The sequence below is a fragment of the Saimiri boliviensis genome, chromosome 13, assembly GCF_048565385.1.
Source record: "Saimiri boliviensis isolate mSaiBol1 chromosome 13, mSaiBol1.pri, whole genome shotgun sequence".
Taxonomy (NCBI): domain Eukaryota; kingdom Metazoa; phylum Chordata; class Mammalia; order Primates; family Cebidae; genus Saimiri; species Saimiri boliviensis.
In genome coordinates, this window is record NC_133461.1 from 28,246,246 (window position 1) to 28,264,561 (window position 18,316).

The 18,316-nt window shown below is 39.9% G+C and overlaps 1 protein-coding gene across 1 annotated transcript in view; it reads left to right on the top strand.

Annotated features, from left to right (window-relative positions):
- Positions 1 to 192: 192 nt before the first annotated feature.
- CFAP53 (cilia and flagella associated protein 53) overlaps positions 193 to 18,316 on the top strand; it is a 44,251-nt gene continuing 26,127 nt past the window's right edge. The window contains exons 1-5 of the mRNA XM_003926073.4: positions 193 to 1,347; positions 5,294 to 5,523; positions 6,275 to 6,448; positions 15,577 to 15,880; positions 16,382 to 16,600. Of these exons, the coding sequence (XP_003926122.2) occupies positions 1,279 to 1,347; positions 5,294 to 5,523; positions 6,275 to 6,448; positions 15,577 to 15,880; positions 16,382 to 16,600 (996 nt within the window). The 5' untranslated portion in view covers positions 193 to 1,278. The remainder of the gene's footprint in view (positions 1,348 to 5,293; positions 5,524 to 6,274; positions 6,449 to 15,576; positions 15,881 to 16,381; positions 16,601 to 18,316) is intronic.

Here is an 18,316-nt window from a genome sequence, read left to right on the forward strand (position 1 = left end):
GGGCAGGTAGGAAGATTTTAACTAGTTTTTGTGTGTGTGTGTTTTAAAATTATTGGTTATTTGGTTTGACAAGGCACTTAGGCTCCCTGAGCTGTGCCTTAGCTGGAAAATAAGGATAGTAATACTTGCTATGCTCTCAGCCTTCTATTTCCAATCAGGTGCTGTGGCGCAGCCTGCAATCCCAACACTTGGGGACGCCAGCGGGAGGGGCGGGGCAAGGATCGCTTGAACCCGGGAACAGGAGTTCCAGCCTGAGCAACACAGCGGGACCCCCTATCGCTACAAAGTTTGTTTTTAAATTAGCAGGGCGTGGTGGCGCGAGCCTTGTAGTCCCAATTACTCTGGAGGTTGAAGCCCAGGAGGACGAGGCTGCAGGGAGCCATGATTACGCCACTGCACTCCAGCCTGGGCGACAGAGCGAGACCTTGTCTCAAAATCGGTGAGGTTTAAAGGTTGTGTGAAAATATGTTGGAAATTGTAAAGAACTACACAAATGTGAAGTTTTCCTGCATTGATAATAATGACTTTGAAACGGAGTCTCGCTCTGTCGCCAGGTTGGAGTGCAGTGGCGCAGTCTCGGCTCACTGCTACCTCTGCCTCCCAGGTTCAAGCAATTCTGCCTCAGCCTCCCCAGTAGCTAGGATTACAGGCGCACGCCACCACACCCAGTAAGTTTTGTATTTTTAGTAGAGATGGGGTTTTACCATGTTGGCCAGGATGGTCTCGATCTCTTGACCTCGTGATCTGCCCGCCTTGGTCTCCAGAAGTGCTGGGATTACAGGCGTGAGCCATCGCACCCAGCCTTTCCTGCGATTATTACCGTCATCAAGATTAACCTAGAGATGGTGCAAAATTTAAGCTTCCCCAAAAATGTTTGCTAACCTTTCTCATACTTTTAGACCGTTACAGGATATAAATAGCAAAGTCAGCTGGTATCGTAATTAGAGGTTCGATTTCTCTTGGGCTAGAGGTTTTTTCTGCCATTGTGATGAACGCGAAAGGAAGGGAGCAAGGTCGGCGGGGTTTGGCCGAGGGGCGGGGTGAGGACCGCGCAGGCTCAGCTCCTAGGCTGGAAGAGGAAGTCGTGAGTGCCGGCGTCTACAGCCCCCATGGTGACCAGAATGACTTCCGCCCGGCTCGCCCACCTCTACCTGCGCCCTCACCCCGCGAGAAGCACCATGGCAACCAGACTTCTGCGTCCCGGAAGCAGGTCTCGCCGGTCACTACGGTTGGGGGAAAAGCGGCGGACGCCGTCCCCATCCTGAAGGGGACTCGAAAATGTACAGCCAGCGGTTTGGCACCGTACAGCGGGAGGTTAAGGGCCCGACTCCCAAAGTGGTGATCGTGGTAAGCACGGGATGTGTGTGCTGGCCGAGTGCATCCCAGACCTGGCCGAGCCCACCTCGGCTCCCGGACAGGGCTTTCTCGAGGGGAACAGGTGCCGCCTGATGCGGCGGGTTGAATTTTGAAAGAAGAAAGATAAGGTCGCTATCTCTCACCCACTCATCCCCGTCTATTTTTATCCTGACAGCCTTTCATCTGCCGCCAAAGTTATAATATTTAAGGTCTGTTTTTGGAGAATCACCACTAGGCATCTTAGGGCTTTTCAGTCTGCAAGACACCGAAATGAGATCTGTCCCCTATGCAGTGGCAAGAGTGTTATGGAAAGGGCACTCGGCCCAGAGACAGATCTGGAGGCAAGGCTGGCCTATGATTAGTGGCTGGTCTTTCACTCCTAGGAAAATCGTCTGGGGAATGGGAATTAGGTTGTGAGTGGTTATAGCACCCAACCTCATTCCTGTGCCAACTAAACCAGTAACCGTTGCTGGACAGAGGCGTTCCTTCAGACCTAGGAAAAACTCAGGTGCCTGCCTTTAAGGCTGGAGTGGTGGTAGTAGGCCGGGGAAATGTGCTTGCTGCAGAATTTGATGGTTCCTGCTGAGAACCCCAGACACTATTGGTTCACGCATGTGGATTCCTTTGTTTCTACAAACTAGTTTCTACCCACCAGAAAACTGCCATGTAGGCAGAGTTATTGCTTGAGCCCCTGCTGTGTGTACAGTATTGTGGGAGATACAGTGATCCTGGAAAGTTAACCCTTTGTTGAAACCTGATCCCTCCCTTCAAGGAGCATATACAGGTTAAGTATCCCTTATCTGAAATGCTTGGGACCAGAGATGTCTAGGATTTCAGGGTTTTTTTTTTGGTTTGTTTGTTTGTTTGGATTTGGGAATATTTACATATACAGAATGCAGTATCTTGGGGAAGGGACCCAAGTCTAGATACATAATTTATTTATATTTCATTACTCCAAAGGTAATTCTATTTTCCTCTTGGGGATGTAATGTGTGTTGTTTTCTTGAGTTTTGACTGTGACCCTTCACATGAGATCAGTTGTGGAATTTTCCACTTGTGTCATCATGTTGGTGCTCAAAAAGCTTCAGATTTTGGAGCATTTCAGATTTTGGATTTTCAAATTAGGTGTGCTCAACATGTAATCCAATTGCAAAAAAAATGCATAATGAAACCACTAAAGGTTAACATGGTAAATGATGTGCTATATTGTTAGTGATGTCAGTTTATGGAAGAAAGATCAGTGATACTGTTTTATTATGCTCCACAGTGTACCCAGAAAACTTCAGTCAACCTATAGACCTGTTCCTTTAGGTCTGAGTACTGTAAGATCTGGAGCTTGAAAGCAGTAGATGGGACACTTTAGTAGGCTGTAGGGTTCAAGGTGATAATTTTAAACAAACTTCATGAAGGACAGAAACTGATCTGTAGGTTCTGTATCCAAACAGAGGGCCAAGGGGCTGAGCCATTGTTGGGTGCTATTATTTGTGTTGGGAACCAGTAATGAACAGAAAACAAACAAAAACACTAAACCAGAGAAGTGGGCCTATTGAATACTTTACTTAAAAAGAATTAAGAGGAAAAGGAAGAGGTTAAAGTTGGTGCATCTGCTCCTCTGGTGTTTGAGTATGATAAGAAAGATAGATGTTAGAGGTAGCAAAGTTGTGTTGCAAGAATTAAAGCCACCAACAGATGAGACTTGGAGCTAAACAATTTCTCAGGAGAAACCTGTGAAAAATGTAATGTCTGAAGTAATAGTATATCAAAAGGACTAGCTATTTGATGAGTGCCTCTTAGGAATCTATTAGGAGGATACTTATTTTGCTCACTTGACAGATGAGAAAACTAAGATTCAAAGAGACTAAGTAACTTGCTCAATTCAGTTAGTAGTGGACAGAGATCAGAATCAAACCTAGGATGTAAAGCATTGTTCTTTAGGACAACCAAAGTGTAAATTGTAATCCTAACAACTAATTTGAGATGATACAGTAAAAAAAAGCCTTCAGTGACCTTGAAAAACCATAGTAGTTAGTAAAATATTGTGTGTTCTCCTGACTTTAGCATGGTTTACTGCTGCAGTGTCCAGTAGGTAGCCACTAGTCACACATAGCATTTGAGCACTTGAAATGTGCCTAGAGTCACATATTGACAAGATAATATTTTGGATATATTGGTTAAATAAAATATATTATCAAAATTAACTTCCCCTGCTTCTTTTCACTTTTTTAAATGCAGCTACTTGAAAATTTAAAATTACGTATCTGTTTGCATTATATTTCTATTGACCAGTACAGATTTTGAACAATGCCAAGACTGCATTGACATCAGCATCACCTTTTTAGAGAACTCCAGGTCATACCCCTAACTTATCAAGAAATTGGGTCCTTCCCAGACCAAAAGTCCTGCACATGATGCCCAAGCCTTAAATGGCTTCCTGACCCCTTGGGTACTGCTCATGCTGTTTCTCACCTCCTCAACCAAAATGTGCCTCAGCCTGCTGTGGTACAGATCTATATTCATAAAAATGTCATCAGTATTGGAGAACAGTAATCTAATTAGTTGGCTCTAGGCTCCAAATAATTCTGACATGGATTAGCTATTTTCTTTGATATAACCCCTAACATCATCTTCTGTTTCCTTACCACCCCAGGTTTGCCTTATCTTGTTCAGCTAAATCTAGGTACCTATATGCATGCTCTGAGCTGTGAATTTTTTCATTAAGCTGTCTTCAAATATTGATTTTCTTTCCTCAGGAGACTTCATTACACACACCTAACCCTAATATTCTGGTAATGCGAATGCTGATATTCTAAGTGTAAATGATCAGATTGACTCTCCCTGCCTCTTAAGAATTTTATTTTTATGAATCAGCACCACAGTGTTACACAACTTACCAAGAATGACTGATAAAACTGTTCCTGAAAATGCAAAACTCAAGACTATGGATATTGTGGTGGCTCCAGGAGGTGCAGAAATATCATCAAACCCACCCAGTAACATTGTTTCATTCACTGACTTGTTCATTCATTCATTCCTATTGAGAACCTCACTGTAGTAGGCATTATGTTTAATGCTAGGAATACAGAAAGGAAAAAGATATGGTCTATGTGTTTTCATTAGGTATTTGTAATGAAGTCTCCTGAGGAAAGAAAATCAATGTATCTATATATATTTAAATAGTACATGCATTTCTAACTTTTTAGTGGACATGTCTGTAAAAACAATACATTTACAGAAAGTCAAAAGTAGCCCAACAGGTCAGGAACACAGTCTTTGCATTAAAACTTCTGGGCACCATAGAAATAGGAATACAGTTCTACCACCAGCCTTGTTTCTTTTCCTTCTTTTCCCTTCTTTCTTCCTCCCTCATTTCATTTCTTCCTTTCTTCTTATTAAAAAATCTTTCATTGTCACAACTCATTACATACATATACACACATATATATACATGTATACACACACACACATATATACATTTGCAATATATTCACATAGTAGCACCTTTTCATTGCAAGTATTTTGATGTGGTAACATGGTGTCCACTCATGAGAAACAATGTGGAATGGTGGGTGGCAATGTCAAGGTCAGGAATTAGAAGACCTCTAAGTCTTGTTTTATCTGCCCTATTTGAAGCAAGTTCAGCAAATCACTTAATGTCTCTGGGTTTATGAGTCCTGTTTACATTTTTAACTTTGTAATTCCATCAGCTTTTTTTCAAATGGCACTTTAGAAATATTGGAGACTGTTTTGATGACAACTTAGGTATAGGCTCAGAGAAGGAAACAAGTTACTCTTTAGGTGCATAAGTTGTATTCAGTTGTAGCAGGATGTATTAGTTTTTTATACCCAATTTTATTTAGTATGAGTATTGAGAGCATAACTAATTGAAAATATGCAGTTGATTCTTGGCTTATAAGTGATCATTGGTTTTTGTTTTCAGAGAGCCAAACCTCCTAAAGTCCAAAGGGCTGAGCAACATCTAGAAAGAATTCAACGTAGCCATCAGAAGCATAATGCTATTTTGGCTTCCATTAAGTCAAATGAGCGGGATCGCTTGAAAGTTGAGTGGGACCAGCACCATGACTGCAAGTTTTTGGACAACCTTGTGCGAGCAAGAATCAAGGATGCCGTGCAAGGATTTATCATTAACGTTGAAAAAAGACGAAATAAGTAAGGTTCACAGACCTGGGACCCAAACTATGAAATATTCCTACAATTTGAGATTGGCCAGTCAAAAATCAAATTTAGGAAGGCTCATGGCTGAGCTGTTTATATTAAAATCAATAGCTATTGTTGGTTAATATTTTTAATATTTTTACTTGTGATAGCCTATGTTTTGATGGAAAATAAAATATCGTTTCATGTTTCATTTTAATTGAAATCTTCCTTTTGTTCTTTTGTTAAAAATATTTATTTCATATCTCATTTGTATGTGATCAAATAAAATATGGTGTAGTTGGCTGGGTGTAGTGGGTCATGCCTATAATCTCACCACTTTGGGAGGCTGCGGTGGGAGGACTGTTTGAGCCCAGGAGTTTGAGACCAGCCTAGGCAATATAGTGAGACCCCATCTCTACAAAAAAATTTTTAAAAAATAGTTGGGTGTAGTGGCACATGCCTGTAGTTCCAGCTGTTCAGGAGGCTGAGGTGGGAGTATCTTCTGAGCCCAGGAGGTCAAGGCTGCAGTGAGCCATGATCACACTGCACTCCAGCCTGGGTGACAGAGTGAGACCCTATCTCAAAAAAAAAAAAAAAAAAAAAAAAACAAACAAAAAAAACAGTCTTATTTTATGGAAGACTGTAATGATCTTTCTCTTCTTATGAAATTTATTAGACATATAATTCTGAAATTGAATATAACAAAAATCAGTAAAATGTAGCATGACAGTTCTTTTTTTCTTTTTTTGGCTTTTTGTTTCAGGCTACGTGAACTTTTAGCATTAGAAGAAAATGAATATTTTACAGAAATGCAATTGAAGAAAGAAACCATTGAGGAGAAAATAGATAGGATGAGAGAGAAAACTAAATTACTAAAAGAGAAGAATGAAAAAGAGAGGCAGGATTTTGTAGCTGAAAAGCTAGACCAGCAATTCAGGTAATGAAATCAGAAAACACACAAACAGAATCCAAAGTTGGTACATTAAAACAGATTTAAGAATGCTAATTTAAAGTAAATTAGTCTTAAGACGATTTACACAGTAGTTGTAACTTTAAGTCTTGGCAGTGTATTACATATCATTGAATAATACAGTGTGTGTTTGAGAACTATGCCCTAATGTTCTGTGCTTGCTTCTCAATTAGAATGGAAGTTATTAAATGAGATTTTGTTACTGAACTTGGTATTAACCTCAGCCTTGCTTTTGGCAGGAAGTGCTTCAAAACCCTCTATGCCAAGGAATCTTTGGTAAAGTTGGACTCTTTTCCTACTGCTGTAATCTCTACCTGTGCTGAATATGTACTTAGTTCTCTGGGGATTTTGTTGTCATTTTTTGAGACAGGGTCTTGCTCTGTCACCCAGGCTAGAGTGCAATGGTGTGATCATGACTACAACTTTTGCCACAGGAACTCAAAGTGATCCTCCTGAGCCAGCCTCCCAAGTAGCTGGGACTACCAGCACGTGCCACCATGCCCAGCTAATTTTTTGTAGAGATGGGGTTTCATCATGTTGCGCAGGCTGGTCTCGAAATCCTGGACTCAAGCGATACACCCACCTCAGCCTCCCAAAGTATTGGGATTACAGGCATGAGCCACCATGCGTGGCCCTGTCTTCTTTATTTTCTGTTTCCTTGCCTGGTATTCTGATCACTGGGGTCTGATCACCTGGACTTATAAGGCACTTCCTGACCCAGACCCATGGTGACCCTCAGTTTTCAGATCCCTGGACTTTACTGTACTCAGTCTGGTCCTGTGGTTGCCTCCATATCCCTTTTCATTGTGCTTTTCCATCTTAGGATACCCTGAATCTATGCCCTGATAGACTACCCACTACTGTGCACTTACAGAGGGAAGATTTCTATGGGAGTACCCAAGAGTGATCCTCTGAGATGATCTATAGTGTTATATAATCAGGAGCTTGGCAGATGCTTTTAATTTCACAAAGAGATTTTTTACCTCTAAAGCAAAAATATACTAAAAAGTCTCAATGTCTTTTTTTTCTCTTTTTTTTTTTGTAGGTCTCAATGTCTTGTATCTCTCCTTATATGTCTCCCTAGAGCTACAGCTCTTAGAACAAGAGCTATTATATATTTATAATGTTTTTGTAATTCCTCAGTTATGTTTTCAGTGCTTCTGATACGTCTAAGAGTATAAACATTAAGAATTGGGCTGGGCACGGTGGCTCATACCTGTAATCCCAGCACTTTGGGAGGCTGAGGCAGGCAGATCACCTGAGGTCAGGAGCTTGAGGCCATCTGGCTAACGTGGTAAATCCCTGTCTCTCCTAAAAATAAAATTAGCTGGGCGTGGTGGTATGCATCTGTAGTCCAAGCTACTTGGGAGGCTGAGGCAGGAGAATTGCTTGAACCTGGGAGGTGGAGGTTGCAGTGAGCCGAGATCGCACAACTGCACTCCTGCCTGAGCAACAGAACGAGACTAACTAAAAAAAAAAAGAATTGCTGTTATTTGGCTGTGCACGTCAACTCACACCTATAATCCCAGAACTTTAATCGCTTGAGGCCAGGAGTTTGCGACCAACCTGGACAACGTAGTGAGACCTTATCTCTACAAAAAATAAAAAAAAATTAGCCGGGCATGATAGCATGTGCCTCTAGTCTTAGCTACTCGGGAGGCTGAGACAGGAGGATCACTTGAGCCCAGGAGTTCGAGGTTGCAGTGAGCTGCAATTGCAACACTGGACTGCAGCCTGGATAACAGATTCAGACCCTGTCAATTAAAAGAAAAAAAAAAACCATTATATATCTCAGGATAGTTTGTTCATTTCTTCCCTTTATTCTCTTCTTTTTAAAAATTTTTGTGGGTACTTGGGTGTATATATTTATGGGGTACATGAGATACTTTAGGCATGCAATGTGAAATAAGCATATCATAGAGAATGGGGTATTGATCCCCTCAAGCATTTATCTTTTGAGTTATAAATAATCCAGTTATACTCTTTAAGTTATTTAAAAATGTACAATTAAGTTATTATTGACTATAGTCATCCTGTTGTACTATCAAACAATAGGTCTTATTCATTCATTCTTTATTTTTTGGTACCCGTTAACTGTCCCCATCTCCACACCCAACCCCCCACTATCCTTCCCAGCCTCTGGTAACTATCTTTATCTCCATGAGTTCAATTGTTTTGATTTTTTTATCTCACAAATATGTGAGAAGATGCCATGTTTGTCTTTCTGTGCCTGGCTTACTTCACTTAATGACCTCCAGCTCCATCCATGGTGTTACAAATGACCGGATTTCATTCTATGTTATGGCCGAATAGTACTTCATTGTGTGTATGTACCACATGTTCTTTATCCATTCATCTGTGGATGGACACTTAGGTTGCTTCCACATCTTAGCTATTGTGAACAGTGCTACAACACACATAGGAGTGCAAACACCTCTTTAACATACTGATTTTCTTTCTTTGAGGTCTGTCCCCAGCAGTGGGATTGTTGGATCTATGGTAGCTCTATTTTTAGTTTTTTGAGCAACCTCCAAACCATTCTCCATAGTGGTTGTATTACATTCCCACAGTGTATGAGGGTTCCCTTTTCTCCACATCCTCACTAGGATTTGTTATTGCCTGTCTTTTGAATGTAAGCCATTTTAGCTGGGTGAAATGATATCTCACTGTAGTTTTGATCTGCATTTCCCTGATGATCCATGACGTTGAGCACCTTTTCGTATGCCTGTTTGCTGTTTTTATATCTTCTTTTGAAGAATGCCTGTTGAAATATTTTGCCCATTTTTTGATGGGATTATTAAATTTTTTTCTTATAGAGTTGTTTGAGCTTCTTATATATTCTGGTTATTAGTCTCTTTTCAGAGGAGTAGTTTGCAGAGAATTTCTCCCATTCTGTGGGTTGCCTCTTCACTTTGTTGATTGTATCTTTTGCTATGTAAAAGATATGATCCCATTTGATATGGTTCCAGTAGTCCATTTTTGCTTTGATTGTCTGTGCTTGTAGGGTATTGCTCAAGAGATCTTTTGCCCAGACCAATGTCCTAGAGATTTTCCCCCAATGTTTTCTTGTAGTTTCATAGTTTGAGGTCTTAGATTTAAGTCTTGGATCTATTTTGATTTGATTTTTATATATGATGAAAGATAGGTTTATTTTCATTCTTTTGCATATGGATATCCAGTTTTCCCGGCATCATTTATTGAAGAGATTGTTTTTTTCCCCAGTGCATGTTCTTGGCTCCTTTGTCAAAAATGAGTTCACTGTATATTTGTTTCTGGGTTCTCTATTCTTCTTCTTTGGTTTATGTGTCTGTTTTTATGCTAGTACTATGCTGTCCAGTTTTGTTATTTTTGCTTAGAATAGCTTTGGATATCTATCTATATCTATATCTATCTGTCTAACTACCTACCTATCTATCTATGTCTATCTATATCTATCTATATATCTATTGGAGACAGGGTCTCATTCTGTTGTCCAGGCTGTAGTGCATTTACAGGATCTCAGTTTACTTCAACCTCTGCCTCCCAGGTTAGTTTCAAGCCTCAGTCTCCCAAGTAGCTGGAACCACAGGTGCGTACCACCACACTCAGCTAATTCTTTATTATTTTTTTTTTTTAGTAAAGACAGGGTTTCACCATGTTGCCCAGGCTGGTCTCGAACTCCCAGTCTCAAGTGATCCACCCACCTTGGCCTCCCAAAGTGCTGGGATTACAGGCATGAGCAACTGTTTTTTGTTATCTCTGTGAAGAATGTCATTGGTATTTTGATAGGGATTGCATTGAGTCTGTAGATTGCTTTGGGTGTTATAGATATTTTAATGATATTGATTCTTCTAATTCAAGAACATGGAATATTTTTCAATTTTTTGGTGTCCTTTTCAATTTCTTTCATTGGTGTTTTATAATTTTCATTGTAGAGATTTTTCACTTTTTGGTTAATTCCTAGGTATTTAATTTTATTTGTGCTATTGGAAATGGAATTACTTTTTAAATTTCTTTTTCATGTTGTTCACTGTAAGCATAGAAGTGCTACTGATTTTTGTATGTTTATTTTGTATCCTGCAACTTTACTGAATTCGTTTAGCAATTCTTAAGAGTTTTCTTGTGGAGTCTAGGTTTTTCCAAATATAAGATCGTGTCATCTGCAAACAAGGATAATCTGACTTCTTACTTTGCAATTTGGAGGCCCTTTATATCTTTCTCTTGTATGATTGCTCTAGCTAGGACTTCCAATACCATATTGAATAATAGCAGTGATGGCACATTTTGCCCCTTTTTTCAGACACATCTCTTAACACAGTGATCACATGATATGATCCATGGAATGCCCTAAATTATTCATTTCATCTGTCTTTTAATTTTAGAATAACTGATTAAGATTTTTATATTCAGAAGGGATTTTTAAAGTCCAAATATTACCTGGAAGTGTTTAAAACATAGCCATTAGCATTCATTCATTCAGCACATACTTTTGAGCTCCTACTTTATGCTGGGCTCTGTGAGAGTGATTGTCACTTAAGTTGTCAGGTCATCTAGTATAAGTGGGGCATGGTGTGTATCATGTTGAGCCAGATTGAGGAAAGGATGGTCCAAAAATACCTGAGTTAAAATCTGGTAGAATACAGAAGGAATACAAGAGTTCATTTTTCATAGCACTCAAAATCTGAGTAGACCAGAAATCCAAAGGTCAACAGATATGAAATCAGCAGCAAAATGAGTTCTATGGAAGGATCACGACATGGTGCAGAGAAAGCTTATTCCATTTGCTCTTTCTGCCATGACGTTGCTATTAATAATATGGACAGCCCTAAACCCTAAACCCTCCTACTAGAGGCCAGAAGGAGAAGTAAGCTGTTGCAGTGAGTAGTGGATACAAGTTGCAGATGCAGCTGCTAAATGTAAATTCAAACTGTGAAAAGGAGGGGGAATAGGAAGTTTCAGGGCTTGGGGAACTGCTGAAGGAGGGCAGTGAAGAAAACCCAGAGTAGTAATGCATAGGGCCAGAAGCGACTTGCCACTCTCCTCAGCTTGTAGATGGATAACTGAGTTCCACAGGTAGGGATTTGTCTAGGTCTTAAGCTTGAGGTGACCAAAAGAGGATTGACTTGGATTTTCAAGCCTGCATAAAGCATGCACTCATACCCTGTCCTTCATGGGATTTAGACATCCTGGCTACTGGTTGCTGGGGGGAAAGGATGCTGTGGGGGGGAAATGGTATATTAGCCAAGTGACTCTCAATGGACCATTCATATATATTTTCTATTCCCTAGTAATTTCTCTCAATATATTAAGAAAAATGAATAGTTCATAAGCAATTGTGCTTTTAAAATTTATGGATTTAGTAACATTTTACAGTTTTCACTTGTATAACTGAGATTTTGCTAGTTAGATGAATTGTTAAAAATTTTAAAGAAACAAATGTATCCTATAGTGATATAATTTATCTGAAAATAAATTGTTTTCAGTGTTTTTAATACAACACTGCCAACTCCTCAATATAGATCAGCAAACATACTGTTGAGTAAGGATGTGTTGTTAGATCCTATTACTGAAAATATCATTGAGGCTTTAATATATATATTAATATGAAGCAGAATAAAAATTTTCCTCTTCTTTTTCTTGTGTGCGTGTGTGTGTGTGTGTGTGTGTGTGTGTGTGTGTGTTTTGTATTCCATTGTAATAAATATACCGCAATTTGTTTGTTCTCTTGGTGACAGTCATTTCAGTTACTTTCAGTGTGGGACTCTTATGAATAAAATTATGATGACTATACATGTCTTCTGATGGCATATGCATTCATTTCTCTTTGATATATTCAGTGACATTCATAGAATATTTGATACATGGAATAGATCATTTTTAGTGCTCCCTATCTATACAGCAAAATTATTTTCAGCAATAATAATGAAATGAAATGGATAATAATGACAGGAAAAAATCACCAGTGGTTTTGTTTGTTTTTTTTTTTAATTTAAAATAATTATAGATTTACAGAAAGTGCAGAGATGGTGCAGAGATCCCATTTACCCTTCACCTAGTTTCCTCCAATGGTTACATCTTTTGTAATTGTAATACATTATTAAAACAAGGAAACTGACAGTGGTGCAAGGTGTGTGTTTAGTTCTGTGCCATTTTATCACCTGTAGATCTCTGTAACCACCGCTACAATCAAGATACGGAACTATTCCATCACCGCAAACATCTGCATGTTACCTGTCATGCCCACTACTCTCACCCCCATCATTCCTAACCCTGACAACAACTAATCTCTATTTCCATAATTTCATCATTTCAAGAATGTTGTGTAAATAGAATCACACAATATGTGATCTTTTGAGATTGGCCTTTTTCACTCAACATAATGCCTTTAAGGTCCATCCAAGTTGTTGGAGGTATTGCTGGTTTGTCCTTTATATTACTGAGTAGTATTTCATTACATGAATGTACCTCAGTTTGTTTAAACTATTTGCTTATTGAAAGACATTTTGGTTGTTTCTAGTTTTGCTCTATTATAAGTACATCTGACAGGAACATTTGTGCACAGGTTTTTGTGTGAGCATATGTTTTCATTTCTTTAGGATAATTATCATATATTATTGCTGGATCATATGTAATTTTTTAAATAAACTGTACTATTTTCTAGAGTAGCTGTACCATTTTACAGTCTCGCCAGCAGTATATGAGGTCCAGTTTTTCCACATGCTCCTTTTGGTGGTGGCATTATATATATATATATTTAAGCTGTTCTAATAGGTTTGCTCTGATATCTCATCATGGGCTTAATTGGCATTTACCTAGTGGCTGCTGTTGTTGAGCAACTTTTCATGTGCTTATTTTCCATCTGTACATTTTTTTTTGGTGAAATGTCTCTTGATACCTTTTCCCATTTTCTAGTTAGATTTTTAGAATTTAGATTTTTTTAGCTGTTAAGTTTTTGCCTTTTTTTTTTTTTTTTTTTAGCTGTTAAGTTTTGATTTTTTGTTTTGTTTTGTTTTTGAGATGGAGTTTCACTCTTGTTACCCAGGCTGAAGTGCAATGTGCAATCTTGGCTCACTGCAACCTCCGCCTCCCGGGTTCAAGTGATTCTTCTGCCCCAGCCTCCCGAGTAGCTGGGATTACAGGCATGCTCCACCACACCCGGCTAATTTTTGTATTTTTTTAGTAGAGACGGGGTTTCTTTATGTTGGTCAGGCTGGATCTGAACTCCCAACCTCAGGTGATCTACCTGCTTTGGCCTCCCAAAGTGGGATTACAGGCATGAGCCACTACGCCCTGCAAGTTTTGAGAATTCTTTATGTATTCTAGATAGAACTTATTTGTCTGATATGTGGGTTTTTTTCCTTTTTTTTATCTTTTTTTTTTTCATGTTTTAAATGGTTTTTCTTTTTTTTCCCCCATTCAGTAGTCCTGTCTCATTTATCCTATTAAAAGGATCTTGTACAGAGCAAAAGTTTTTAATATTAACGAAATCAAATTTATCAATATTTCTTTTATGGATTGTGCTTTTGGTACGTTATGAAATTTCTTTTTAAATACCCTGTAATTATATGCAGTTAATAATTAGACCCCAGATTAAGGGAGGCATTTCAAGTGTTTGTTTTGGGGTATTTTTATTAATGAATATCCTGGGATGTATGGTCAGAATGCTTGTAAGTCAGATGTAGTCTTGTGTCTATCAGTTGCTAGTGAAGGTGATACAGTGAGGCACCAAGGAATCCAAACTCCAGGACCACACTGCCAGGTCTTTCAGTCCCAGTTCTACCACATATGAAATGGGTGAACTTAGGTAAGACGCCTAATTGCTTTATGCTTGCATTTCCTCATCTATAAACCAAGGATAATAAAAATAACAAAAATGAACTTGCAGTAATGTTCATTGCCATATTGGTTGTTAAAAAGATTATAAGAGTTCATACATGGTAAAGTGCTTAGAATAGAGTCTGGCAGATAATAAGCACTTAATAACTTTTGCTAATAATCTTACTACTGGCTATGTGACTTGGGGAGACACTTAGGCTCCCTGAGTCTCTGTTGCTTTAACTCTTAAGATAGCAATGATACCTGCTACCTGTGAACTATAAAGCACTCACAAACGTAAAGTTTTCCTCTTATCGATGATTGTTATCTTGACAATAAATAGACATTTTGTCCATCATTTAATTTATTATTTTTTTTAGACAGGGTCTTTCTTACTGACCTAGAGTGCAGGCTGGAGTGCATTGGTATGATCCTAACTCACTGCAGCCAGAAACTCCTGGGTTTGAGTGGCCTTCTTGACTCAGTTTCCCAAGCAGCTAGGACTATAGGCATGTACCACCATGCCTAACTAATTTTTTGAAAATTTTTATAGAGACAATGTCTCACTGTGTTGCCCAGGCTAGTCCTGGGCTCCAGCAATCCTCCTGCCTTGGCCTCCCAAAGTGTTGGGATTACAGATATAAGTCACCATGCCTGGCCAGATAGTGAGCATCTATGTGGCCTATCAATAGTGAGCATCTCACTCAGCATGGTGCGGTGGTTGCAGCACTTTGGAAGGCTGAGGCATGAGGATCACTGCAGGCTAGGAGTTGGAGACCAGCCCTGGCAACATAGTGGGACCCTGTCTCTACAAAAAAAATTGTTTAAATTAGCCAGACATGGTGACATGTGCTTGTAGTCTCAGTTACTTGGGAGGCAAAGGTGGGAGGATCAATTGAGGCCAGGAGTTCAAGGATGCAGTAAGCCATGATCATGCCACTGCATTCCAGCCTGGGTGACAGAGTGAGACCTTGTCTCTTAAAAAAAAGCGAGCATCGCTAAATTAGGGGTTCTCAAAAAGTCAAGTGAATAGGCCAGTCATTTGAGTTAACAGGTTGAGTTTTTGGTCCAAGGTCACACAGGAAATGGAGTCAGGGCTGCCTTTGCCTGACTCCAGTTTCCATAGTCAGGCTGTGCCATCCTGGTGCCTGCCTCTCTGCTGCTCCCTCATGCTTCCCATGCTCCGATGGCCTGCATCTAGGTCTTTGATTTTTCTTGCTCCATTGTGTACAGATGTGTGCCTCAATAGAGCAGTGATTCATAAAAGGCTGTGTTTTGTCTTTTTAAAATTTCCTTTTCAGGGAACACTGTGAGGAGCTCCGTGTTGAATTGTTTTGTATCCATCAGAAGAAGGTGTGTGAGGAGCGGAAAGCACAGATCGCATTTAATGAGGAGCTGAGGAGGCAAAAGCTGGTGGAAGAGCAGATGTTCTCCAAGCTCTGGGAGGAAGACCGATTAGCCAAGGAAAAGCGAGAAACCCAAGAGGAGAGGAGACAGAAAGAGCTGATGGAGAACACACGCCTGGGGCTGAATGCCCAGATCACCAGCATCAAGGCACAAAGGAAGGCACAACAGCTGCTGAAGGAAGAGGAGGCGCGCCTTGTGGTGGGCCTTTAAAATGCTTGTTATAGGGTGACCAACTCCATGGGTGTAGTACAGTTTGCAGACCTGTTACTGTATAGTTTGTCTGATGGCCTGGGCTGGCACATTTCCATTTTTGGACTTTCAATTTAAGAATGTATCCAAATGTATGGTGCAGAGTACATAGAAGGGTCAAGTGTGGAAGGCTAGCACACCCACAGGTGGAGAATGGTGATGGGCAACGGGTTCTGGGATTAAAAATGGTTTCTCTTTATACTTTTCTGTTTTTTAACTCCACAACTATATATTACATTAAAATCACACATGCCCAGGTAATTTTCAGTTTTATTGCTAACTCAACTGTGAAAAGGCAAGCTTTATTTCTTACAGCCTCTCTAAATCTAGGTGTAGATTTTTGGAATAAAGGATTCCAAAAATCCTTTATTCTCATCTCCTAAATCAAATGCACTAACTTGTCTTGTCCAACTGTACTGATGTTTTATCCTTATTATGATTCTACTTTAGGAAAGTAACAATGCACAGATTAAACATGAGAATGAACAGGACAAACTAAAGAAACAGAAGGCAAAGCAGGAAACTAGGACCATGTTGCAAAAGGCCCTGCAAGAGAGGATAGAACATATTCAGCAGGAATACAGAGAAGAACAAGACTTGAACATGAAGCTTGTGCAAAGGGCCCTTCAAGACTTACAGGAAGAGGCAGATAAAAAGAAACAAAAAAGAGTAAGACATTTATTTCATGCGTGCTACCTGCTGGAAGGGATTCCATACTGAGTTCTCAGTCTTGTGGAAGACGGCTACAAATATGTAACAGTGCTACTTTGAGTGTGGTTCATGAGCCAACAGCATCAGCACCATCTGGGAAAATGTCAGAAATAGAAATTCACAGGCTCCAGAATCAGGATCTTCCAATCAAAATCATGACAGGGGCAGGAAGCCTGTTTCAGCACACTCCCCCAGGTGATTCTGATGCTAACTAAAATTTGAGAACTCCTGGAATTTGAGGAAGACATCACTGGGAAAGGGCCATTTGAGTTGGACCTTAAAGGATATGTAAAGTTCTGTCAGGCAAAAAGAGGAGGGAAAGGCATTCAGTATTGATTTCGCTACCTGTCCCTTTGAAATTTGTGTTGAACTTTTAAGAGTGTTTTGTGGCAGGATGCAGTGGCTCACACCTGTAATCCCAGGACTTTAGGAGGAGGAGGCGGGTGGATCACCTGAGGTCAGGAGCTTGAAACCAACGTGGCCAACATGATGAAATCCCTTTTCCACTAAAAATACAAAAATTAGCTGGGCATGGTAGCATGCACCTGTAATCTCAGCTACTTCAGAGGCTGAGGCAGGAGAATCGCTTGAACTTAGGAGGCAGAGGCTGCAGTGAGCCAAGATCACACCACTGCACTCCAGCCTGGGCAACAAGAGCAAGATCTTGTGTCAAAAAAAAAAAGTGTTTTGTTTCTCCCATAGGTGCTTTTTCTTTTTTTCACCTGGTTCTTAGTGTACATGTGCTTTGTTTTTTAAGTAAACGTCTCTTTTTTTTTTTTTTTTTTTTTTTTTTTTTTGAGACAGGGTCTCACTCTGTAACCCAGGCTGGAGTACAGGGCCATAATCATGGCTCACTGTAGCTTCCCCCTCCTGGCCTCAAGCAATCCTCCCACCTCAGCCTCTTGAGTAGCTGGGACTACAGATGCCCACCACCTAGGCAGGCTAATTTACGTATTTTTTTTGTAGAGACAGGGTTTCCCCAAGTTGCCCAGGCTGGTCTGGAGTGGGCTCAGGTGATCCTTCCACCTTGGCCTCCCAAAGTGCTGGCATTACAGGTGTAATCCAGTCACTGTGCCTGGATATACTTTTCATTTTGATATGATCGTAGAGTCACATGCAGTTTTAAGAAATTATATAGAGAGATTCCTTGTACCCTTTACTCTGGTTCCCTCAATGGTAATATCTTGCAAAACTATAGTACCATGCCAGTCAGGATGCTGACATCAAATCAAGATACTGAACATCCATCACCACCAGGGTATCTCATATTGCCTTATTATAGCCATATCTGCTTCCCTCTTGCTCCACCTTCTCCTTAACCCTGTTCTTTATTTCTATAATTTTATTTTAGGAGTGTTATATTAGTAGAATGATATAGTATATAATTTTTTCAGATAGCTTTTCTCACTTAGCATAACTCTCAGGAGATTTATCCAGCTTTTCGGATCTATCAATAATTATTTCTTTTCATTATTTACTTATTTATTTATTTTTAGACAGTCTGGCTCTGTCACTCAGGCTGGAGCACAGTGGTGTGATCTCAACTCCCTGCAGCCTTCACTTGCCGGGCTCAATTGACACTTCTGCCTCAACCTTGTGAGTAGTTGGGCCTACAGGCACAAGCCACCATTTTGAGCTAATTTTCTTATTTTTTGTAGAGATGGGGGTCTCACT